At 39.5% G+C, this 27,475-nt stretch overlaps 1 protein-coding gene across 8 annotated transcripts in view; it reads right to left on the reverse strand.

The window, feature by feature from the left end:
- The window catches only part of ELP4 (elongator acetyltransferase complex subunit 4), a 248,158-nt gene that overhangs the window by 190,566 nt on the left and 30,117 nt on the right, over positions 1-27,475 (reverse strand). For all 8 annotated transcript variants that reach the window (XM_038405562.2, XM_038405559.2, XM_038405565.2 and 5 more), the window contains one exon: positions 6,428-6,562. In XM_038405562.2, coding sequence (XP_038261490.1) covers positions 6,428-6,562 — 135 coding nt within the window. The remainder of the gene's footprint in view (positions 1-6,427; positions 6,563-27,475) is intronic.

The following is a 27,475-nucleotide window of genomic DNA, read 5'->3' on the forward strand; positions in this document are numbered from 1 at the left end:
TCTCTCAGAAGAAATAACCCTCCTCCTCCCTGCTATTTTAAGATATGTGCACATACGGCATCCCCGATTTCCCTTGCTTGCTGGGGGGATCTGGCTGCCTGTACACAGTTTGTAAACCAGATCTGTTCTGTGCCCACTCAGAATGGAAGCATTCCCTTTTATCCTCACAAACAATATGGAGTGCACAGCAAGTAACAATTATGTGAACAATGTTGTGCACACTGGCATCCAGATGGGTATAGGTAGCACCAATGAGCTTTCAGCTTAACAAATGCACACTCCATGACCATTCTGTAGCTACTGAGTTTATAATTGAATTCCCTTTTTCCAAGGTCACTGATGTCGGGTTATGGTTTCATGAACTGAGTTAGGAGCGAGGTCCTGCAAAATAACTGGTGGCACAGACGTGCCATGAAAAATGACATAGTTTCTGAGAAATAAAGTCCCTTCTCCCTCCACCTCTCAAGAACTACCCTGATCTCTTCAGCACCCTGGTTTCATCAACTTTTCCAATGTTTCCAATGTTGGTATTCATGACTAGGAAATAGGAAAAACTATTTCACTATGAGGTGGTGAAGCACTGGAATGGGTTACCTAAGGAGGTGGTGGAATCTTCATCCTTAGAGGTTTTTAAGGCCCGGCTTGACAAAGCCCTGGCTGGGATGATTTAGTTGGGGTTGGTCCTGCTTTGAGCAGGGGGTTGGACTAGATGACCTCCTGAGATCTCTTCCAACCCTAATCTTCTATGAATCTGCCTCTGCAGTCAAATAACGAGTACATTAGTAGTAGAACGAGTGATTAGTAATGTTTTTGGTTCACATACTCATGAGCCTTTTGGAGGGCAAAATATTGGGATGTGGGTGTCATCGATGGCCCCTGCACAGTTCAGAAACCCCAGCCTCTCAAATCCAAATATTATTTCTGGAACTTTTCTTATAGCACCACCTGTAAGTAGATCACAGTGTAATTGCTTTGCAAACCTACACAACCACAACCCTGACAGTGGACACTGATTTGCAACTGACCAATAGCTGTCTGGTGTTGCTAGTTTCCACAGTACAATAGCCACCCACTTCTGCACTGGTATGGCTTCCCTGAATCAGAAATTCTGGCACTGGAAGTATACTGCAAGTTCACCACACAGCTCTATGGAGGTCTGTATCCTCATTTGGAAGTTCTAAAGCTGCTGCTGCTCACCTAAAATTTCCAAAACTATGTGATTCCACTGCATTATGCTAGTTCTCCTGCACCAGAAGTGATGGTTCACCCATGGGTATACTGTGGCAATACTGGCATTCACTACATCTATTCCATAGGAACAGAATGGATTGTCATTCACCTTCACAGTCAGTCATCTTTAGTGTTTCCGAAAGTTCTCCCCAGATTCCATTCTGCATCTTGCCGATCACCTAATTCCACTGCATAAACATTTGTCCTACAACAAGAAGCAGGGGCAGAACCAGATTATCCTCCAGCTGCCCCATATCTTCCACCCACTTTGGCAGCAGGGAGAGGTGAGCAGGAGTTGCCATTTGTAAATGTGTGAAGTCAGGGGACAGAACAAACACCACCTAGCAAAGCGGTTCCAAAAGCGTGTCCCTGTGATGCACAGGACTCTGGGATACTGACCCTGAAATGGTAGTGTTAACGTCATGTAACAAAAGTAGCAGTGTGTACACAGGTATATGTGAACACTTGGCGTAGGTATGGGGAGTATACGCAAGGATGTACACAGTCAGGTAAATGAGCATACACACCAGTATAAGCATAGCCTAAATATAAAATTCAGTGACTTAGGCCAAGGGCTGACACTAAGCAGTTTTTAAGAATGCATGCTCCATAGTCATTGTAAAGCAACACAGATTTAACCTTGAAAGTCATGACACTGTGTGCATCAGATTCATCTGCGCAAAAAACAGAAGCGTTAGATGAAATGAAAATGCATTTTGCTGTGCACTTACAGTGTGGTTGCACCCTGAGAAATGACTAAAAATAGCATGAGGAGATATTATGTTTAGGGTTTCTCAATAGCTTCTATAACACTTTGCCTCGTTTTACATAAAAAATATGAATTTTTGTTTAGTTATTTTAAAAAGTTCCAATACTGCAAACATAACCAAACATCTGAAAATTGAGTTGGGCTCTTTCTGACTTATGTATTGTCATCAATAATGAACATTCTGTGGGACAAATTCTGCCCTAAATTATGATTGTGCCTCCCTCACTGAAAACAACCGGATAGCATAAGTGTAACGAAGAACAAAATGTAGTACTGAAACTAGAATTTACAAACAAACATTTACACATTTGTTAAATATAAACCAGAAAATAATTTAGTTTCCATTCTAATCATTATATGGATTTGACAGCTCTAAAAGGAGTAAAAATAATAAGACATGGTTTTGTCATTAAAATAAACATATACGACTTTGAATACACACAGAGAACAGACCTGGTTAGTATCAGGGTATTATTATTACTTTTTTGAAGGAAATCTTCTTAGGCATTTTCCTAGTTTTTATTTCATGTTTCAAATTTAAAAAAACACTTTAAAATCACAGATTTAATTAAAACTATATTATTTGAATTTATTTACATTTTGTACTTAGGAATTACCAAGTTAATGCCTGAAAAATAAAATGCATATTAGGCTGGGTTAGCTGTCAGAGAATACAAAATGTTAAAACTATAAACACAGAGAAAAAATTTTTTAGTCTTTAAAAGAAAAAAAAAAAGTCTTCAGAAGTCCTTGGTCTTCACTAATAGACCATTTTTTAATTCTATAAAAAGACCTAAAGCATTTAATATATTTATAAGAAACCTGTGAGCTCTCTAAAACTACTAAAATTGTACTTACTAGAAATTACATTCTAAATTACAAAATAAAACTCAAACTATACGGTAAAATATATATTTAAATGTGAAGTGTAAAGTTATATACTATGAGGGTTCTCAAAGCAATTTTAAAAGGGGCTGTTCTTTGGCCTATAATCTATCCTTTATCCGGATTACAGAACACAATGTTTTTACTGCAATCTCTGCCAGGGCTCATCTTTTTATTGTGTATGCCCAAACTCCCTTAATGTTTTAGAAAGGCCTTGACTAACTGAACTTTGATCTGATGTCTTCATTGAGAAAAGCTCCAGGTTGCCCATTTCAGATGCAAATCCTCACTGAGGCCCAATAGAGTTTAGTAAAGACAGCAAAAAAGAAGAAACAAGAAGTTTCCAGGATCCTCTTTGAAAATCCTAGGGCACATTGGTGTCCTTAATCCACACTGCTGCATGGATTAAGGTAGGTGATAACCTTTCTTAATTCAAAAGAATGAGCACAGTGCCTACAAACTGGGTGGAGACTAGGATTTGGCTATAATAAAACACCATGCAATAAAAGCTCAGTCTATGTCAGAAGCCTTGAATAGACTTCAATGTACCACATTCCCAGGCCTAGTGGGGAAGCTTGCAAAAAGCCCACCTGAATCAAGTAAGCATGAATAATCTGTGTTAGCAGACTGGCCATGAAGAGGAGAGAGAGAGAGACAGACTTTTCATTCTTCTTAAGTTTGAGTGATAAATTTATTTCTGGATTGTAGGTTCAAGCCAGTTCTTTATTGGATTCCTACGAACTCATCTGCATAAGGAGAAAAAGACACTAAATTGTCAGTGAGCAGAATGCGCTTTTATGCTACCGTCTGCTGTTAATGATTCTAATTGCACTACTAATGTTCTAGAAATCTCAGATTTGGGAGAATCAAGGCAGAAAATTGATTTCATGCTGTGACAGTTCATATATTGCCCCAAGAACACAAGCAGTTATTCAAACAAAAAAGGGAAAAAAACCCCACTATACCTTTCATTGGAAACTAGGCTATACCTGATGTTTTTACCAAGAGTTTCAATGAGTGTATCCCTGGATATAGAGAAAAGTACTTTTTAAATTGGTAATTGTATGCAGCACATACACACAGTATCCAGTTCCTTTTGACTGATTACCCTAAATCTATAGTTTATATAGGATATAAAGAATATATTCATATTTACACATATAAAATACTCTGTTCAAGACAGGACTACTAATTTAAACATGATACATAATATAAAATAATTATGAGCTGGCTAAGAGTTTATTTAACCTCTTTTTAGGAAGGATAAGGGAATAACTGAGCCACCTCCACAACAGAAATCTCTTTGGCTACTTACAATTAAAAATTAAATTAGTTAACGGAACCACTAACAAGACAACTTTTACGCCTCACATAAAAAATGATATTGACTAGATAAGTTTTCAGCTGACATTTAGAGCCCTATTTAAAAAAAGCAGTTTATTCTTTCTAAATATAATTTTAAAATATAAGCATTAAAGCTGGTTGGAAAATAGCTTTTTTAAAAAAATGTTTTATTGAAGTTTCCTTTTGACAGAAATTTCTAATCAGTCAACACATATGAATTAATGGAAACTGAAATATTTAACAGCTATTACTAGGTATATTAAAACTATCAGAGGGACGGAGGTGCTGCATAAGTTATTACTTCCAAACAGCAAATAAGTGTATATTGCATCATTCAACAAGTCATCAAATATTTCTGATCACTGAGTTTACTTTCATCTAACTGATATATTTTAAAAAGAAATTTCCATTCTACCATTATTTTAATAACTATAGCTTTATTTTCAAAGTCTTATTGATTTCATATAAGTTTTTGGCAACTTAGCATTCACTTGAAAACAAAAAAGCATTCTAGTACAGTGGTCCCCAAATGTGGGGCACACTCCCCAAGGGCGATGAGGAGGAAAGTTCGGGGATCATGTTGGGACCCTGGCCAGCCTCCACAGGGGGTGGGAGAGGGAGTGCCACCTAGCCCCGCTCTGACCCCAGCTCCACTCCAGCCCCTGGCCCTCCCCGCAGCTTCAGCCCCTGGCTCGGACGATGGCTCTGCTCCCGGCCACAACTCCAGTCCCAGGCCAGCTCCAGCCCTATTCACAGCCACGGCCCCTGGCCCCAGCTCCAGTCCCGACCTCAGCCCCCAGCTCCGAACCGCAGTCCCACTCCCAGCCCCCGCTTCTGGAGGAGGGGCACACACAGATTATGTTACACGTAAGGGGGGCACGCAACATAAAAAGTTTGGGGACCAATGTTCTAGTACATAATTGTGAAAAATTTCAAAAATTGTAAGAAAATGTTGATCGTAATGAGGGAATCATACCTTATAAGACTGCACAGTTGTTCTAGATCAGACAATTATTAGTTTACAACTTTCAATATGCAAATCCCATCTCTGATAACCAAGGACAAGTGCATGGTGTTCTATTAAATAATATATTACTGGACAGAATAAGATTGTTTTGGGTTATTATATGCAGCTTTTTGTTCTTGTTAGATCCAGGACATTTTGTATTGAAATAGTGACAATCAGTTGTTTGTACATCAATGTATTTTGAATTTAGTGTACATTACTGGATAAAACACAGTATTTATATTTTGTAATGTTCAGAGTGGTATAGCAAGCTCTACATGAATAAAATTGATGAGATTATATGATCACACTGGAGGCTATTTGATTTGGCATGTCACCGTATGTAAGTCTTATCTGACACAAAATATATAGCCACTTCTGTACAATTTCAGAGAAAACCAAACATGCCAAGCCTTGTAAGCTCATTTTGTCACATTTGAATTATATTTTTTTAGAATACGGCTAACTTACTAGGCAGTTATGATTACATCTAAATCACAGTATAACAAAAAAAAAAGTTTGCTGTTCTGTGTAGTCCAAAATGCTATAATTTTTGTAAGGTCTGACTTCACTATTAGATTAAACAAGAAAGTAACTAGCCTAAGGAAAAACATAATTCATAAAATACTAACAGCTGTAAACTTTGAAGAAGTGACCACAGGGCTTGTGTCTTACATGCCACTTTCACAGCAATTAGTTTCTAGTGACAATGAAGCTGATATAATCTCAAGTGCTTACTTTATTTATTATGCACATGGATAAGCAAGTCAACAGTTTGCATCAATAAAGTATTTTCACTAGCGGGATCTAATAAGTATTGTGCATTCAACCTATACATATCACCTATGAATAGCTAAATTTAGAAAAATGTTCAATAAAAATACTATAGGTATCTTTAGGTTTAAAAAGTTGTCTGAAACAGTGTTACATTCACCAGCCTTTAGTGCTTTTCAGAAGTTAAGTACATCTGGACTTCATGCCACATAGTAAACTCAATGTCTCATCTCTCTGTATCTTTGCTAATCAAGTTATGTATTGGTGACTGACAGTTTGCTCTCCCGACCTTTTAGCACAGTTTGAAAACACTTCCATGGTCTGGGTTCTACTCAGAGATTTTACTTATAGAACAAGTGAATTTTATCCTTACTATCAAAGTATAGGATAACATCAGATATAATACTAAACCTATTTACCTCAATTTTTGGTAAATTCTGGTAACGCCAGGCTATTTTCATGGATTCCTGAGATTCTGGTTTAGATTTAACAGCTGTTTCTTTCTCATCCACTTGGTTTTTGTGGACATCATCAAACAAAGGTGCTGGAACTTCCTAAATTGAGAAAATGAAACAGTATCAGGTAGTTAGAGTAGAAAAGGTGGTCAAGACTTTTCACCCCCCCCAAAGACACACTGCAAACTAGTAGGATTATTTGATTAAAATGAACAGTTGTAAATTGATATCAACATTTGATTAAAATAAGACAGATAGTACCTACTGAATTCTACAAAGCACACCGGAAGCTGAAAAATGTTTTCTAATCATTATAACCAAAAAAGTACTGCACAGCATTATATATTGTAAGGACACAGAGTAGAAGCCATAGCACATGGTCTGCATCTTGTGACCATGAGGGGAGGACCACACTGTTAACTACAGATTATTAACAATGAAACAAGCATGAAAGTCAATTCAAGGAACAAAAAGAAAGTACAAATATTTTAAAACTTTGAATTTATAGAAGTTGCTAATGGCAGCTGTTGTTTCAAAAACTGACTGTTACTGATTGAGCAATTCTATCAATGAGGGCTCAGTCTTAGCTTTGCCATGATCTAGAGTAAAGATGAGTGTGTTGTTACCCTGCTGCTCTGTTGAGGGAGTAAATTGCACCAGACTGATACCCAGCACAGCATACATTCCCAATACACAGGCACAGTTACGGCCTGTGAGGGCATGAGAGATGACTGTGGGGCAACCAAGGCTTTATCCCCCTCGACTCCCACACCTGTGCAAATTGGGATGTAGCAGCTCTGTGGAGCCTGCTTCCTCTCCTGTGATGCAGGTAGCTGGCGCATGGCCCTTTACCCTTCTGAGACACTTTGGCCTGGTCTACACTACAAAGATGGTTGACATAAATTGACCTGAGAAGGCCTAGTTATGGACATCTACACCAAAAACTGTCTCCTGCTGATGCATGCATTACAGTGATGCAATAACATTATCTTCCTGAGCAAAGCAGAGCCTTGGTCAATCCACTAAGGTTGATGCAGTGGTAGTGTAGACTCTGCATTACATATGTCAACCCTAACATTCCTCCAGCTGCTATCCCACTGTGCCCTTGTTCCAGCGACAGTGTTGATTCGGTCACAATTTTTAACTTTTGACGGGGCCAGAGATCAGAAGTCCGCCTTGCCTGTGCCCCAAAACTCATCTGTATGTTTTTGAAATGCTTTTTCCTGGTTGTCCACCTTGGCAAACATTCCTACCAGTTCATTTTTTGGTGATGGTATCTGATCATCCACACAGAGACCTAGTAGATAAAGTGGAGCAGACAAGAAATCTTGGATCTCCTTGGCCCATCGGGAGAAGAGGATGTGCAAGCACATCTGTGGAACGGCAATAGAAATATCCACATCAACATGCAGATGGCACAGAGGATACAGAAATGGGTCATAACAGGGATGAGTGAAAGTGAAGGAACTTTACCAGAAGGTGAGGCTGGGCAACGAGAAAAATGGTGCTGCCCCACAGACCTGCCACTGTTATAATGAACTGCATGCCATACTTGTCAGTGACCCCATTAGAACCCTGCAGATGACTGTGGACACTTCTCAGGAGCCCAAGGCAGAAACTCTTGCTATGAAGAGTTTCTTTGGGGAGGGGGAGGAAGAGACGTGGCAGGGGACTTAAACCATGCCACAAGCTGTTGGAAACTCCAGTGGACTCACGCCTGTACCACCAGGTGAGCTCACATGAACTTGATGATGAAGAGGAAGGGAGCTCGGATAAGTGTGTACATGCATTTTTCTAATACATTTTTTACTTTTTGTTGCCTGTTACCCCTTCTCTCTCTTTCCCTCCCTTCCCACAACATTCTTCTCCATTTAAAAATGAAGTCCACCCCATTTACAAGTTTATAGAACAAAGCAATTGACTTCTGATTGCTTTACTATTATGTATGGGAATAAATTCAAAAAAGTAGTAAGGCAATCTGATTACACAATCCACATTTGTCCAAGCACAGGATGCTGATTTGAGGTAGAACAAAGAGAAATAGACTCTGGGTCCACTTTTCAACTCTTTGGGTTGTTGGGGTAGGGGAGCCATGCAGAGTACTTTGTTTATCTCAGTAGGGATGTCCCTTTTATTCTCTTGAGAGATCTCGATAAACTTTCATGGAGATACAAATCTTCGAGAAAGAATTGCAGAGTAAGACTTGTAGCCTTATTTCTTTTTCTGTAGTAGGAGACTTTCCCATGTCACTCTGCAAGGATTTTGGCTGGCACCATTGCAGTAATCAGGCTAGCAGTATACAGGCCTGGGTGCCTTCGGAATGCCAGTATAGTTGTGTTCTCTGTGCCTTTGTCACTGTCTGAAGTGAGCGATTATCCAAAATCATTGCTGTCTGTGTAAATATTGCCAATATTCACTACACTGTCCCTATACTCATACCTGATGAATGGTGTCTATCACTGAAAACTTCTGAGCAACAGAACACCCCCTCTCCCCTCCTCCCTGTTTGGCTAGGGCAGGCTGTATTCACTATGGCTTGAGCTGCTGAGTGATGCTGCAGCGAGGTGCTCCAGAACTAAAGTGACAATTAGCATTTCTTATTAAAAGATATTTATAGGAGTCTTGAGACTCATCTTTCCCTGTCCACTGTGACTAAATCTAATGATGTATCTATCTGTTTTAATCAGCAGCCTCTGGCATGATTTCTTGAGAGATATGCCTGCTTAACATCTGACCCTGATCAGGGTGAGAAAGATGACTAGGGAGGATATTTTCTCCAAGATATTCCAACCCTTTATAGTCTTAGACCAGGAACCAAAGGCTCAGAGGGACCATATGACTGTGGCCATGGAGAAGGACCAAGAATAGAGAGAAAGAGAGAGAGAGAGAGAGAGACACAGACAGACAGACAGACAGACAGACAGTTAGTTGTTTCAGGAAAGGAAAAAGGAGCAAGGCACTTTGGGAAGCACATCAGGACATTATGGGTTTGCTCAGGCAACAAACTCAGATATTGAAGAACACTGTTGACCTACATGCCCAAAGACCCTGGACTCAGCAGTCTTTCCAGTCATTGGAGTACTCCATGGTCAGTGCTCCCTACATCCTCCAACATACCAGATCACAGCATGATGTACAATTACATCCTTACCCCTTACCACTCCATGCTAGGGAACCACAGGGAGAACTATAGCTATGCATATACCAACCTGTGAAAACAACAAGTTGGTGCATGTGTAGCCATAACTACTACACTGTAGTAGGTTTTACGTACATGAACATTAATGATCACTGTTTACTGCTGTTTTTCCTTGGGTGTAAAATATAGTTCACCCTGTTGCAGTGCTGTTACAGATTTTTAATTTCGTATTTGTTTGCACTTTATTGTGTTCAAAGAAACAGGCAACAAAATTTAAGTTCTATTTTGGAAACTCAGTATGTATTTATTAGTCTACACCAAGCATTGCAGAATTCAACGCAGGTAGCAAAGATCCACCTATATTTAATCACACAAGAGAGACTCTATTTCATAAAAGGATCAGACAACACTATCATGACCAGTGTCCCCTCTAAATTTTTTACATTCATGTGCAGAATGAATTTTGTTATGTGCACCAATATGGAGGTGATGTGTGACACACCACCTTCATATTGGTACACATAACAAAATTCATGTTGTGGGGATGGGGCCAAGGAGTTTGGAGTGTGGGAGGGGGTTCAGGGCTGACGCAGAGGATTGGGGTATGGGGGGGATGAGGGCTCTGGCTGGGGTGCAGGATCTGGGGTAGGGCCGGGGATGAGAGGTGTAGGAGGGTGCTCAGGGCTGGGGTGGAGGGTTGGGGTGTGGGGGTGTGTGGGCTCTGGGGTGGGGCCAAAGCAGTTTGGGGTGCTCGCTGCAGAAGCTTGGGGCCAGGGGAGGAGGCGCCTCTACCTGGCTGCAGCAGCTCCGGCGGGGCCGGGCCGAGGGAGGGGCTCCACTCCCCGGCAGCTCTGGCGGGGCCAGGCTGAGCTGGGCCGAGGGAGGGGCTCCACTCCCCGGCAGCTCCGGCGGGGCTGGGCTGGGCCGGGCCGAGGGAGGGGCTCCACTCTCTCAGCCATGGCAAGTCTGGGGCAGGTCCGCGCTGGGGCCTGCGGAAAGGAGCGCCTCTCCCTGCTGCAGCTGTGAGCCCCTGCGCAGGGCTTAATAGGCCGTGTGCGGCGGTGCAAGCTTAGAGGGAACTTAGACCATGACTGACTGTTAAAATGGTCTTTTAAGACTTTTTTCAGCCATATAGCTCCATTGTTCACTCTTTTAATAGCCCTTATTTCTGGTTGCGCAAATTCAGCAGACAGCCTGTTTACCTTACCCCTCCACCCTGGTGATAGCTTTTCCCCCTTTGCCTCACAGGTATTATGCAGCACACAACATGCAGCTGCAACCAAGGAGACATTTGCATTACTGAGATCCAATCCAGTGAGTAAACAGCACAAGCATCCATTCTGTCTACCTGCTGAGGTGGTAGTTGACTCTTTCTTTGGTGCTGTTCACGTGGCCAGTGTACAGCTTCATGAGCCAGAACCATTATTGGTATGTCAACATTGCCAATGGTAATCCAATGGTCAGAGAAGATTTTCCTTGCTTGCAGCAGCTTTTTTAAAAAAAGTACTGTGTTCTCAAAGATGCAAATGTCATACACCTTGCCTGACCAGCCCATGTTAATATTAGCCCTTGATTCTCCACTAGAGCTTGCATAGCCATAAGAAAGTATTTCTTTCTGTTGATGTACTCAGTGGCAAGGTGCGCTGATGCCAGAATAGGAAATTATGTGCCATCAATTGTTCCAACATAATTTGGGAACCCCACTGCTGCAAAACCATCCATTTCCTGTATATTTCCCAGAGTCACAGTCCTGTGTAGCCGGAGATACTTAATGATCTGACACATTTAGTTGATAATGGTCTCCATTGTGGATTTTCTAACTCCAATCTGATCGCTCACTGACCGAGAGTAATCCAGTGTTGCAAACTTTCAGTGCATGATCACCACTTGCTTCTCCAATGTCAATGCAGCTCTTATTTTGGTGTACCTGTGCTGGAGGACTGGGGCAAGCTTCACACACAGATCCAAGAACATGGGCTTTCAAATCTGAAAGTTCTGCAGCCACTGCTTGTCATCCCAAACTCGCATTATGATGCAATCTCACCAATCAGTGTCTGTTTCTCAGGCCCAGAAGCAGCAATCCACAGTGTGGAGCTTCTCCATGAAAACCATCAGCATTTGCTTATTGTGCTTGAACATTTCTGCACCTTCCTCATCTCAATTCCAGGTGCAGTAGTACTTGTTCACGTACCACAAACATATGAAAATCATGCTTCCTGCATTAGCAACGCTCATGAGAACTGTGCTGAACTTTGCAGGGTCCGTGGTTCTACCAGAGAGACCTAAAAGTAGCTGAGACTTTTTTTTTAAAAAGTGTAAAAATTATGTAATGTGGAAAGCATTATGGGATGGAGAAAGTGGTATGATAGGAACTTGACCCTCTAGCTCCCAGAAATCCCTTGACAAATCACTGGTATCTCAGAAAAGTATTATGAAAATACCACATAAGGCATTGAGCCAAATGATGATGCAGGGCACGCTGGCATCCCTACCCATGGTGCACCATATTCTACATTGATAACCAGCCTTGATGAACACATGCAGCTCTGATGCAAGCACCCAAGTGTGCACATGTGCAAGCAATATACAAAAGTTGGCGGCTATATGCCAACATAACCAGCATCAACTAAACTATGTCGTGCATACATGGCCAACTTGGTCAAAATTTCCCCTGAACAAATGTACTCCCCCTCCCCCCCCAAAAATGGCCTTGGGGATATGGAAACGTCAGGAGTAAAATCCCTTGCCTCTGAACTCCTGAGGAACCTCCTCTATCACCCCCAGAGTGAGGAGCGATTTCACCTCCTAGAGAAGGAGTTGTTTGTGAGAAGAGTCCCCTGAAGAGGGTCTGGGAAGGTAGGTGGGAAGGCAGGAGGGAACAGAACTGGATAGAATATCCCAGTAATCTGTTGTGATCTGGGACCAAACAGGGTAGAAGTGGGATAGTCGGTTCACAAAGGGAGGGTATGGATCTGGATTAAGTCCTGGTGCTCCATCCTTGGGTGCACCTTCAAAAGTTACATTTCAGCCCCGAGGACTGTTTGGATGAGCCCTGGCCCTGGCCTGAAGAGGACTGAGACTGGCACCTCCTATTATTCCTGCCCTTCTCCTGCCTGAGTCCTGCCTTGGGGGTCTGGAGTAGAAGCCGGGGGGAGGGAGGGACTGGGGTTTGAAGGGCTTCCTTTGGGGTGTAGGAATGTGGATCCATAGGGACTTCAATGTCGTCCTCAAGTCTTTGAGACTGTACAAATGGGAGTCCGTGTTCTCAGCAAACAAGCCAGCACACTCAAAGGGCAGGTCCTGAATGGTGTTCTGGACCTCCGGGGGTATGCCCGAAACCTGTAACCAGGCACTCTGTCTCATAGTGATTGCTGTGGCCATGGTCCAAGCGGCAGAGTTAGCTGAATCTAAGGCGGCCTGGTGGGAGGTCCTTGACACCACCTTGCCCTTCTCAAGAAGCACCGTGAACTCTGGGCGAGAGCCTGATGGGAGCAATTACTAGAACTTAGCTAGCGCTCTCCAGGAATTAAAGGTGTAGTGGCTGAGCACTGCTTGCTGATTAGCAACGCAAAGCTGGAGCCCCCTGATTGAGTAGACTTTACAGCCGAAAAGGTCCAGTTTCTTAGCGTCCCGTGACTTTGGGGCAGGACCCGGTTGACCTTACCGCTCTTTGTGGTTTGCCGCATCCACCACTAATATTCCAGGGTGAGGGTGGGTAAAAAGGTGTTCATACCCTTTTTGTGGCACAATATACCTCCTTTCCAACCTTTTGGCCCTGGGCGGTATGGAGGCCAGGGTCTGCCATAGCACCTTTGTGGTGTTTTGTATGGTCTTGACAAGGGGCAAGGCTACCCCAGAAGGACCCTCCATGGCAAGAATGTCCACCACTGGGTCCGAGTCTTCTATCACCTTCTCAACCAAGAAATGCAAAAGTTGAGGCTAAAAGTGAAACCTCAACACTTTCCCCTGGTTTATACACATCACAAAAGTTTTGTTATTTTTCTAGATACTTTATGAAATATACAATTTTTCCTACAAGCTTAGAAACACATGCATAGCCACTACAATGTATTTTTTCATTATTCTTTCATATTTACACTAGCTTTATCATCAGAATAGTCTAATACATATTTGATTTAAATGTTGCATATTTATACATTATTATTTTTATGTATTTGAGTATGACAAACTATACATTAAATTAGGGAATTTATTTCCTCTAACAAAAGGTATACCTCTATAATTATTATTACAGTGTATCACAAGCCTTATCTCATGAAACATACTTCAGGCTTGATTTTGTTCCCACTGAAATCAGTCAATGTAACATCTCCTATTGACAAGAACAGAGCAAAAACTGAGCATGCTGAATTGTATTAATACTAGCATATTTTTATGTTTTTTTGTCTTTTATGTAGGAGTTATACTAGTCTGTATTTTTAATGGGAACTATTGCAAACTACCTTAAGGTTCAAATACCATTAGATTATGGTCTCTTTAGAACACAATCTTGTTTTCTTTACAACAAAACTTGTAAACAGATTTTGTTGTAATTATATTTTTAACTTCACAAGAACAAGAATACTGTAAAATTAATTTTACTATAAATTCATATTAAAAATGTTGAATTTTCAGCTTAAATAGAGATAATACATTTATGGTAGGTGTGTCAGCAAAGAAGTAAATAGCTTTAGCTTAAAGTTTCATACATCACTTCTGACAGAGAACAAGCATAGAAATTTTTAGCCCAAACATGAAGGTTTCTGACAGGAGTAATTGAACACAGGGAATTAATGAAAGTTTTGAAGTAGCTGTAACTATAATGGTGGGCCAACAGAACACACACTACAATTATACCAGCATAGCATATATATATGCATCCACAAACCATTATGTTACTTCCAAATTTTAAACATAAAATATTTCCTAATTAATAAAAGATATCACCATGGGATTTCACAATATTTCATCCTTCAGGTACTATCCACGTGCTGATTATTACAATTACCTATTTATAAATTCAGATACCTACAGTAAAAATGAAGGTCAAATTATAGTACTTAAGCAGTCTTCTTATTTTCCATCAAATATCTTTTGGAAAATTCTCCTGAAACTAGTTGATACTAAAAAAATAAAAATGTGTATAGTGGTATTATAAAGTTATTTCCTGATTAAAAAAAACAAACAAAAATGATGACATCTTTCTCAATTAAGAGTTAGTACATGAGAACTCAGAATATTATTAAATGGTAAATACATTTTTCAAATCATTTTCATTTACTTTTTAGAAGTTTCTACAATCCAAAATTAAAATTAGTTTCCCAGGTGTCTTTTTGGCACATTCATTAAAATCTCCTAAAATCGTTCAGGTAACACCTGCACAACTTTTGTGAAATAGGGTCATCATTATGTCAATTATATATACATATAAAAAAAAAAAACTTCCTAGGCACAGATCATTGTTTTTCAGCAGATCATAATTAGTATAAATCCTATCTAAGCATTCACTTAGCTCACTAAGCTTGCCATTGTTTTAGATCTTACCACTGACATAAGCAAGGACACACCTGTTGCTATCACCTCAAACTGTAACATTACTAGTCAATCACTATGTCATTTGCAAGGATGAAATTTCAAGAAAGGAGATTCTATTTCTTATCATTCGCTTTTAACATAGACAAAAAGATGGCACTAACATTTTGGTAAGTCCATTGAGAATGTTTCTCCTCTAGTAAACACTAGAAACATTGCATCTTTATTACTCACATTTCTGGTTTGTCACAATTAACTAATGAGGAATAAAGCCTTTTCTTTACTTCTAGAAAGGGACATTTATCTTTATATAGTGCTCTATGATAAATGTTGGCTTACGTGGTGCATAGGACACTATGCAGGCCCTCTGCTTTCCATGTTTTTCAGGTAGAGTCTTTATTTCCACCTTCACTAATAATAGAGGGGGAAGAGTTAAGGGAGATTAAATGCCCTCAAGAGGCAATGAGGAAGGAGCTACTTCAGTACATTCTCCTCAGGTGGAAGGTGTATTAAAAAAATTCCTGTGCCACAGACTAAGAGAGAGCCAATCATTTTTCATGTGTGGGGCTATGTGGAAGGAGTGGAGATTATTACAGACCTCAGATGTGGATAAATATCCTGGTCCAGGGTGATCAGATATGGATGGACCTTCACTATGACATAATCAGCCAGCATCTTCAACAGTATCAAGAGGCATGTTTGTCTCCAGTAGTAGCAGGCCAGTAAGATCATGGAAATTGGTCAGGACCTTTGCAACCAGAGGAAAAGTATTCCTAAACATCCATCCTCAACATTCTGGCAAAAGGACTAGAAAGATATCCCACTGATGGAAGACTACTGCTTGTTTTTTTAACAGGCAGTTGTGCACGGATCTCTCTCTGGTGTAACCTACTCAAGAAAGCTTCAATTCACTACACTGGGCAATAGCATAAGTCCACTACTTATTAGCTTAAATTGGTCTGAAACTATGTCATCCTTTCCTGCTATATAAACAGAACATCTTGAGGGAATCTGTCCAATCTCATACTTATGGCCCAATAATAACTCCTATCCCTTGATCAAAGGGCATCCACCACCCAGATGAGATGGCAATGTGTGATTTTTGATCTCCGAGCTTTTGGACCTAATGAAAGTTCCTCATGTGGACACATGGTTACTTATATTACTGTTTGTGGCCATCGGGTTCTTATTGATACCTGCTAACTCCAGCAAAGCCTGTTTTGGATCTGCAATGTTTAGATATTTTCCTGTGGTAGGAAGGCTTTGAATTGTTCTATGCCAACCAAATCTTTTAGCAAAAAGAAAAGGAGTACTTGTGGCACCTTAGAAACTAACAAATTTATTGGAGCATAAGCTTTCGTGAGCTACAGCTCACTTCATCGGATGCATTTGGTGGAAAAAAATATATCAAGGTATATCAATCTCCCTTCTGTTTTTTCCACCAAATGCATCCGGAGATTGATATACCTTGATATATTTTTTTCCACCAAATGCATCCGATGAAGTGAGCTGTAGCTCACGAAAGCTTATGCTCTAATAAATTTGTTAGTCTCTAAGGTGCCACAAGTACTCCTTTTCTTTTTGCGAATACAGACTAACACGGCTGCTACTCTGAAACAAATCTTTTAGGTACTCCAGTTACCATGGGGGAACAAAGTGAGACTGCAGGTAGTTTATTCTGAATCCTAGTGACTCCAGTTCCCCAATAGTCAGAGATGGTGCTTAAATTCTAAAGGTGTAAGGTTATTTGACTAGTCAGTTACCTAGATAGAGGAAAACAAATTCCAATCCTGTATAGAAATATAGTCACTAGTGCCAAACATACGGATAGCGTGAGTGCTCATCCAAAGAGCAGTACTAAGATTTGGTGGCATTGTTACTCTTTTAGAAATCTAAAATCTATTCCTATCTGCATGTACACAGGTTTCAGAGTAGCAGCCGTGTTAGTCTGTATTCGCAAAAAGAAAAGGAGTACTTGTGGCACCTTAGAGCCAACTAATAATTAACTAATAAATTTGTTAGTCTCTAAGGTGCCACAAGTACTCCTTTTCTATCTGCATGTAAACATCAGTCAGTTCCAGAATGACGTCCTTTAGGAGAAACATGATTGTCTCCAGACATGCTATCTTGAAGTTCTCTTGCAGATAAAAATTTGAGGTCACAGTGATCCACAAAGAGCCTTGCTTTTTTTTGTTTTGTTTTTGTTTTGTGGAATAAAAAAAAAAAATCATGGAAGCCCAAGACCTATCCCTGACTTTTACTAAAAATATCCATCACAAAATTGGGAGCCACTAGGCAGCTGCAGGGGCCTGGCTGGGAGGTACAGGGGCTCCCACCACAAATGGGGGCTCGGCCCTCCATGATCCCCTCCCCCACAGCTCTGAGATCCCCCGCTGTCAGAGGCCGGGAGCTGTGGGGGCTGGCCAGGAGCCGCAGGGTTTCCCTTCACCTATGGCAGCTCAGAGTACCCCAGTGCCTGTGGAGGCTGGGAGCTTCGGGGACACTGCTGCCGGGGAGCTCTAGGGTCCTGTTAGGAGCAGTGGGATCCCCCTTGCTGTTAGCGGCGGTTGGAAGCTCCGGGGGTTCCCCTGCCACCCGTGGCAGCCAGGAGCTGTGAGGTAATCCCACTGCCTTGGAGATCGGGGACCCCACTGCTGTGGATGTGGGTACCTTGCAGCTGCTGTGGGTACCTTACAGCTCCTGGCTGCCTTGGGTGGTGGGAGTACCCTGCAGCTTCCAGCCACCTGACTTCCACGACCTCCATGATAAAATTGTAGCCTTACTTATAGCCCACCTTAAACCTCATTCGGGGTGGGGGACGGTAAGATCCCAGCAATGTGTTGGATGGGAGACCTGAATAGAAAAGAGCAGGGGGTTGGTGGAAGCCCTCAACTAGATATTGAAATGATCATGGAGTTACCTGTACTGTTCACTGTTTTCTGTCAGGTAGTTCCTGACCCCTAATAATAAACTTGCGGCCTGACTTAAACTATATCAAGTGTCTCCTGTCCGTCTGTCGTTATAGCCTGACACTTCCTCCAAAGCAAGTTCTGTGGCTCCAATGGATGCTCCTGGAGTGACAGAAGCCTTAGAAGATAAAAAAGCATTATGTCTCCCTCTGACAGGCAAAGGTGCCAACACGAGGTACACTGCAGAACACTTCAATACCTTAAAAAAGTTTGCTATTGATGAGGGAGCTTAGGAATCTTTGACTTTGGTGGGCTCATGTGCGCTTGGAGTGGAGAGATTAATAATATTCAGTGCTCTTGCTTTCATGTAAAAGTTTAGGTTAGAGCCTCTGTTGTTTGATAGGGGAAAGTTTGTAAGACAGATCCAATATTATATTTACACACACACACAGAGAGTCTTTTGTCTCAGTCTTTGTGAGACTAGCTTGCTTTGATACTTCCAACAGTTAGATCCTCTAAAGCGCTTGTTGGGAAAAATGTTTGAGAACTGCTGGGTAGATACGTCTAAAGTACTGCATCCAGGATTAGACTACTTGTGACAACATCTATGAGTATATTTCATACCTGAGCCACTTATGATAGGCTCCAAGTTACCTGTTATAGTAGTGATGTCTGTCTACAAGGGACAATGGATCCATCCATGATCACTTCTTATCAAGATTCAAAACGGATGTTAAAAAAAAGTGCATGGAAAGAGTAAAGCAGGTCATGTTTACAAAAATCATTTGTGAAAGGGACAAGTGAGAAAGGAACAAAGCCGCACCCCCACACATAATCAGAGAACCGCAAGCATCAGCAGTTGAACTGGCCACAGGCTGCAAATAGGGTTTTTACACTGACCCTGCTCAGAAAGGAATTGGTGACTACAGCTGCAGGTGACATGTACATTCCACCACAAAGTCTTATATAGGACGCACCCTTGTAAAAGCAACATTGTAGTGCTTTGAGTTCAGATAGTTCCTGGCTTGGGCTGTATGCAGGAGCATGAACGCAAAAGACACGCTTAATCAAAACTGTGTAATCAGTTTTTCCAGAGATTTAGTACTATTTCAAAAACAAAATTTTCCAATAGCTTTATTAAATTGTTAAAAATGTTTTGCAAATCATTCCGCTCCCCCACATAAAAAGCATCTGAAATTATAATATTATAATATATATTATTATAATTATAATATTATATAATATAATACTACGATGCTGTCATGGTAGTATTCCAGAATTATTTTTCCAGGACTAATTCAAAAATTGAGGCAGGATTATGACCGTGTTTAAACTGTTTTAAGCAAATATGTTTATGCTCATCTGATAGAAACCACAATCCAAGAACAATCCAAGATTAATAAACTATTTACCTCAAGAAAGCTCATTTAGAGCTTGGAAATAATCATGTTTGCTATTAAAACTAAACTGGTACTTTTGCAAGGCTCATTGTTTAATTAAAAGTATTTAGCTCCTCCATAGCACAGCTTTGAAAAGATCTGGGACTTTTTAATTTTGTGGCATCAGGATGTAATATCTCCTGACAACTGTTATATTCTCCCTTGCTAGAAGAAACAGCATATGAGGGTCAGATCTTAATTGACAAAGAGTGCTTCCAGCTATGGTGTACTTGATGCTAGTATATAAACAACAGAGCTAGAGGCAATGTTCAAGTGTATAAAATAAAACAAAACAAGCCATTCCTAGGGACTCCTAAAGCACAAGTCTGCTCCCTGCAGAATGCAAATATAAAAGATGGATAATTGCTAAAGTTAAAACAATTTATTGTGGTTTGTATAAAAAAAAGAAATCACAAAAACAAGAACTAGAAAAAAATCCAGTTTTCTGACGCATTTACACTAATTACACTGTATATTGACAGTGTAACGTCAAAGTAACTTGATTTACTAAAACCCAAAGCTAATGAAAGTTTTATCACAACTAGGATTAAGCATTTTATTAATAAAACTTTCATTTCTACAGTAAAAATGCATATAATCCAAATGATCAATAATCAATGTGTTTGCTGTTACATTACTTTGCTTGCTTTGTTTTGGCAAATGCACTTCGCAAAATCAGATTCTAACAGTTTGACCTCTCTCACTTCTTATCTTCTCCAGGGCATAATGAAACTCAAGATACAATCCCACAGCAGTTAATGAAGCTTAATCTCACACCTTCTTAATTACCAATGCATTACACCAACTATAGACATCATACTTCTCTCTAAGCTATTTTACAATGCTACAGAAGCACTACTGTGCTATTATTTAGCACCATAATACAGACTATATGTGAAATCCCTCTTAAATAAAATCCTTTGAACCTTGCAGATTTTGATAACTGCATAATTAACACTAAAGAATCTTAAACATTATCCTATTTATTGATAAAAATAAAAGCTTTTTTTGAACAACAATTTATGTAAGTGTATTTTGCAAAGCAGTTATTGCCACAGGTGTGATTACGGAATGTTTGAAAGAAAAGAAAAAAACTATAGTATGACTCACTGTTGATCTCCACTGCAGGGATATTTAAATAGTTTTAAACCCAAACAAATATAAGTGCTTCTTCATTATGTTAATTTTTAGCATTTAAAGGATACCAGTTCATCAGTAAGGAAGGGTAAATACTTTGTTTTAATAATGTATTGCATAATTGTTATTTTAACCAAGAAAAACTGAAGAGGATTCCATTTCTTCTGGAAACACTTTTGAAGACAAGTACTATTGTTCATGAATACAAAGTGACTGGACACAGAATTTATTTCCGCCAATGCCCCATGCCCATACAACAGTTCATTTCCATCTCCAGGTGAGACTTAGTTCCTTTCATATTCTTTTCTGGACATTCATAGTAGAGAGTGGATGCCAATAGAAGATAAATCTGAATCAGAGGACAAAAAAAATCCTCCCTTTCATGTATTCAAAAAAAGGTAACTAAATGGAAGTTTGCCAGTGACTACAGATGGATCATGTCACCAAAGATTTTCGCATTTTGAAAAGTGCTTTCTCTACTATACATATGCGCATACATATGCAAAGTTTATGGGTTAAGAGTCATGTATCTCTCTTTTTCATGATTTTCTGTCACCATAACTCTTTCCAACTACATGTAAACTAGGAATACATAGGGGAGGTCAGATAAATCTCTTTTTTCTTTCATTAATCCCTGAATTAGTTCAGGAAAATCTCAACAGGACAGGATGAATAAAATAAAAAGGAGACCACCACAAAAGGAGGAACAAGGAGAGCCCGACTGAAAAAGCTGAAGGTGTGAGAGGCCCAAATCCTGTAAAAGGTTATGTACATGCTGAGCTTTCAGGACGTCAGTAGCCCCAATGGCTTCAGTGGGATTATTCATAGGTTTAAACATGTGTTTAAATCTTTGTAGGATCAGTGCAATACAGAAAATATTTTTCCTTATTTCCTTCATAATTGCCAAAATGATAATGTACACTGTATAAATAATCACTTCAAGGAAGCATACAATCAGTATTATTTACTTCACTGTCACAAGCTATAATACCCAATTCATCAGAAAAATGTGGCAGCTCAGCTTTTCACTATTTTGATCATTGCACGTAGGACTTTCCTTACTGACTGTTCCTTTTTGCCATTTGTTTGACTTCTCCTTATTCCAAATAAATATTGCCCCTCTGCTTGAATAGTATTACTGGCCTGATTAGCATTATCTTTGGTTAATTCATTTATTTTTCTTTAACACTAGACAAGAAATGACTCACAGACTCCAAGGTCAGAAGGGAACATTATGATTATCATTGTGATTAATTTGCTGTAAAGAAAGTGATTAGACCAGCGGTCCTCAAACTGTGGGTCGGGACCCCAAACTGAGTCACAACACAGTTTTAATGGAGTCGCCAGGGCTGGCTTAGATTTTCTGGGGCCCAGAGCCAAACCCCAAGCCCCACTGCCCGGGACCAAAGCCAAAGTCCAAGGGCTTCAGCCCTGGACAGCAGTGCTCAGGTTACGGAAGTTCAGTTACGGAAGACTAACTGGCATAATCAAAAGAGGCTTAGAATTGAGATGGCAGAATCTTTCCTATAAACTATATTAAGCAGGAACTTTGGAGATGTATCAGCTAGGTCACTTTGATAAGCTAATGCAATTTGAAAAGTACAGTCATCAAAAGTGTGATAATCAGAATGCAAACCTGCTTGTATACATTTTCCAGTGATTCAAATGTCTTCTTTGATGTGCATCCAAATGATGACAACTGAAATGCCATCTTCGGAAGTAAACATGTATCCTTACATTCACAAAGAATTCCTTTGCAGTACCAGACAGTGCAGACCACTGTATTAAATTAGGCCATCTGCATCCCAAAAGGTTAATTTGGAAGTCCTAGGCACCAGTCAGATGACTCTTCCCAGATTTGTCACTCCTCCTTTGGATGAAAAGCTTTATCTACTGGCTTGTCTACAAGAGGAAATTTACTGGTATAGTTCTAATGCCATAGTTTTATCTATAACAGGTTTCAGAGTAGCAGCCATGTTAGTCTGTATTCGCAAAAAGAAAAGGAGTACTTGTGGCACCTTAGAGACTAACAAATTTATTAGAGCATAAGCTTTCGTGAGCTACAGCTCACTTCATCATCATCCGATGAAGTGAGCTGTAGCTCACGAAAGCTTATGCTCTAATAAATTTGTTAGTCTCTAAGGTGCCACAAGTACTCCTTTAGTTTTATCTATGTAACTCCTTGTGTGGACATTTATTAAGATTTTTTTTTCCTGATTTAGCATATGTCACTTTTGAAGTATAAACTAAAAGGCACTCATTCTGGAATAAGACTATCCACATGGGGAGCTATTCCGGTATAATCGTAGTGGTACAGTTATCCCAATACATTTCCACATGAAGACAAACCCTACCTATGAAATCTCCAGTAAGAGTACTTAGAGTACTTTTTGATAAAACAACACCAAGCCCAGGTAAGCAAGTGTTTTCAGATTTTTGCCCACTAGATCTTCAGTGTCCATTTCCTAACCTGGAAATAATAAAACAAATTAATAATAAAATAAAAAAACCCTCTTATTTTTCTTGAATTAAGGACGATAATCAGTACTTCACATAGTAACTGTGGCTGTGATTTGCAGCTTTTGAAGACATACCTATGTTAGCTTGTACTCTAGCTAGCTCGCTACAAAACAGAAGTGAGGACACAACACCACATGCCACACAAACCCATATGTTACCCCCCTCCTCCACATCACCCTCACTTCTATTTTTAGCTAACTAAAGAGTGCAGGTAGCCTAATGATCCACAAATCATGCCAGTGGCTGCAGCATAGATATAAAGATGCTCTCACGTACATGAGCTTTGTAGGTACTCTTAGAGATTCTCATCCAAACTGGGGGATAGGAGGAACGAGAAATGTAGTGAACCCAAGCAGATTAGATATTTTTGAAACGACCAGGCAATGGAGATATGCAAATAGATACCTTTGATATTTGTGTGTGTTGCTGAACAAGCAAATCTGGGAGAGGGGGCAAAGGTTGCTTTAAGACCACCTTTTAGTTCCTTGTTCAGTCTCCAGCCTAACTTGAGGGCTGTCCTAATTCAATTGGAGGCTACTGCAGCCAAAGGGCAATTCAAGGGGGGGGGGGAAGGGGTGTCACTGGATCAGGGGTTGGTTTCATAGAGTCAATTACAACAGATTTACATTGCCCAGTTTCTCCAGTTAATTTGGATTATTCTTCTCTTCAGCTATTTGAATACTGACAACATCTTATGGTGGTGTGTTCTAGGTCCTCTTATTTTATGTCTAACAAACTCCTGATATTGACTGCTAAAATAATTTCACATGTAAAAGTGTCCTCACGCTGGTTTCTAATATTTACAAAAAGGGTAGAGAAATGTAATTTGAGTTGATACTCACTAATTTATACATTTCCTAAGAAGATATCCATTACAACATTACCGTATACTGTTGCACACAAAGGGAGAACAGTGTTTTTATCTTATAGGTAAAATTCCCATAAAGATAAATTACACAAAGTTAAAAGACGTGTAAACTTATAAGTGTTAGGGTGAAATGCGAGTTGGGATCCAGCAGTTAATGGAGATTTCATAATCATAGAAATTAGATACTGGAAAAAATCTCTTATGCCATCCAGTCCATCTCCCTTTCAGTGTAGTATGCTCTTTGTAGCATAGCCTGAGGCCAAGATTTTCAAAAGTAAGGATCCTGATTTTCAGAAAGTGCTGGACTCCCTCCCTCTTAAAATTAGACCCCTCTGAAGGTTCTCATATTAGATACCTAAAATCATTGGGTACTTTTGATCATGTTAGCCATAGTGCTTTCTCCAGTCTAATTTTAAATAGCTCAAATTAGAGGCTTTTTACGACTTCCATACAGCAACTCTTCTTTACAGAGTAATCTTTCATTCACCACTTCTATTCATTTTATTTATTTGTATTGCCATTCACTCTAAAGCTTTCTTGAACTATTAAGGCACAATTTTATAGGTATTTTTAGACTATTTGAAATAATCATTTTACTTCCTTGTTACTACCTTATACTTTTCTTTTAATCTTTTTAGGATCAGTGCTTCTCCATTCTTGATGCTCTTCCATTAATTCTCTTTCACTTATAGACATGTTCTGATAAAGAAATGTGTGAGAGAAAGAGCAAGAGTGAACTGGAGCTTCTTAAGTGAAGAGACAAATCTGGCTGAAAATGTAACAGCACAGTGATTCAAGTCCTTTGGTGGTAGAGAAAACAAAGCAAGCAAGAATAGAAAGAAGCATCCTGAACCAGAGCATCTTCTTAAGGATACATCTGGCAAAGCAGAAGAAATGCGATCATGTGGGCAACTCAGTGGTGAAAAAATATAAACATATACAAATCATGCACCTTTGGGTGTTTTAGATGGGGGGGAAAAAAAGGAAAAGAATAACAGAAAACCAGGAAGTGACAGAGGATTGTAGAAAAACAAATGTGAAAACAGATTTCAAAAAAGGAATTCAGAGACCCTGGTGAACCTACAAACTTAGCCCCAATTCACAGTAAAACAACAGAACAAATATGTAGAGAAACAAAGTCTTTCAACACCAAAAGACTAACCTAATCATAAACAACAAACTGAACAAACTGGGAACAAACCATGTCAAACATGAGGGTTTTTTTTTGGTTTTTCGTTTTTTTTTTAAATTAAAATAGCAATACAAGTAGCTGAAAGGACTGCATCAAATGCAGTATCTGGATTTTAGTGATGCATTTGATACAGCATCACAAAATCATATTTACAAAATAAACATTAGCTCAAATACAATGTCAAATAGATTAAAAGTTATTTCAAGGACTGCAAACAATAACTGGAAATGTATTAAGTTGAGGTGGAGGGGTGTCTAGCTGAGGAAAGAAAGCAAATCAGACAAATTTGAAGCGTGAGAAGGCAGCAAAAGGCAAATGAAGTTTTGTGCTCTGTACATAAAGACATCAAACCACAAAAATTCAGAGATTATATTCCTTCTCCATGAGATCACAATCCAAATACAGCATTAAATTCTAGCATCTCAATGATGGAACGTCTTCTGATTTGTTAATTTCAAAAGAACAAAAATAAAATTTAAGGGAATTTTTAAGTTAAATTCATATAGCTTGGCAATGATTTACAAATACGTAAAAAAAAGAAAAAAGAAAAGAAAAAAGAGGACTGACTTACTATGGAGTTGTACCAGTGGATTTTTACTAGTATAAAGGAACATTAAAGAAAAAGTAGAGCAAATATTAGGAAAAGCTTTATGATAGTGAGAGCTAATACATTATAAAATAATTCTGAAAAGGAATGTAGTGAAGACCACATGAACTTGGGACATTTAGAACAAAGTGACACGGCCTAGAAAGTGTACGGCAAAAAAAAATCTGACCGATCGGAACACTAGATAAGTGTGTAATATATAAACAACTTTAATTATATCTGATACAGTTTTGTAACAGGTTTCAGAGTGGTAGCTGTGTTAGTCTGTATCCACAAAATGAAAAGGAGTACTTGTGGCACCTTAGAGACTAACAAATTTATTTGAGCATAAGCTTTCGAGAGCTACAGCTCACTTCATCGGATGCATGCAGCAGAAGTTAATTCTTAATTTCTTTTATTCCAATTTTTATTCTCTTTTTTTTTAGCAATCGTTCTATTGCTTCAATTGAAAAAATACTAAAGCAAATAGATTTTCACCTATGCTATTATTCACAGATTACCAAATTACAAGCTTTATGAGTTTTTCAAAAAAGTATCATCAATAAGGAACTGACATTATTTGGGCTATTTTTATAGAGAGAGAGGGGTTTGTTTTGTTTACTTTTTGGTGCATTTTTGTTTTGCACTTTATTATATAAATTAAATGTATTTAGGGACAGGATGGTGGTGGGAAGATAGGAAGGAATAAGCTAAAAGGAAAAAACAAAGGAAGGGAGAGGGTGGTAAGAGGAGAAGGGGAGGAAAAGAAAGGATGGATGGAAAGAAGTATTAAGGACAAGTGAATCTAGGCGGAAGAGAAGTGACTGTGAGGAGGTGCTGGGAAGGGGCTAGAGCATGTACCCAGCTGGCACACGAGAAGAACAATGAGAATAGAACTGTAGAAAACATAGCTGGATGACATCATGTGTGTCCAAATATGCCTGCTGCTGAAAATACTTTTGCAGCAGTGTCTCTGGTTGGCTTTACCATGTAGGTTTGTTTCTTTCTTTCTTTCTTTCTTGTGTCCATATGGCTAGGGGGAAAATATGGGATCCTAATATCTCTATAATGAGGGGTAGGGAAGGGTTCTCCCCCCTGCACAGGTCTGGGTCCGAAGGTCATTGTGGGGAAGGGGTAGCCCACAGTTGGGTCTCATCTTTCTCTTTCCCCATTATGTGATGAAGTATTTTGCTGAAATGGCTTCAGCAGCTGCTCCGGCTGGCTTGAATCTATAACCGCCAAGTTGACTCCACCCATTGACGTATATTTTGAACAGTGGTTTACTTTTAAAGTCCGTCGTCCCACCATGCACACAAGCTATACAGACTGGAGTATTAAACTGATTGCCACATTATAAAAATCCAGTCACAGTGAAATGAAGAGAATAGGTCTAAGAAACAAAACAAAACATTTTATTGTACATTTCTTTTTTGTCAAGGTTACATATAAAAACTTTATTTTAATTTCAAGCCTAACTTTACTCATTTACTAACTTTACTCAGTAACAAATTTTATTAAACATATTAAAATGTAAAATGGAAATTTCACATTCCCACTCTAATCAAGTTCAACAAAGGTTGGCTCAGTCTTTTATTTTACGATTTCTTACATAATGGAAGTGAAGTATACCATAATAAATCTTTTAACACAAACTCCTAACACTTTGTACATTTTTACTTATGGTGGAGAC

Source organism: Dermochelys coriacea, chromosome 6 (assembly GCF_009764565.3).
Source record: "Dermochelys coriacea isolate rDerCor1 chromosome 6, rDerCor1.pri.v4, whole genome shotgun sequence".
In the NCBI taxonomy this organism is placed as follows: domain Eukaryota; kingdom Metazoa; phylum Chordata; order Testudines; family Dermochelyidae; genus Dermochelys; species Dermochelys coriacea.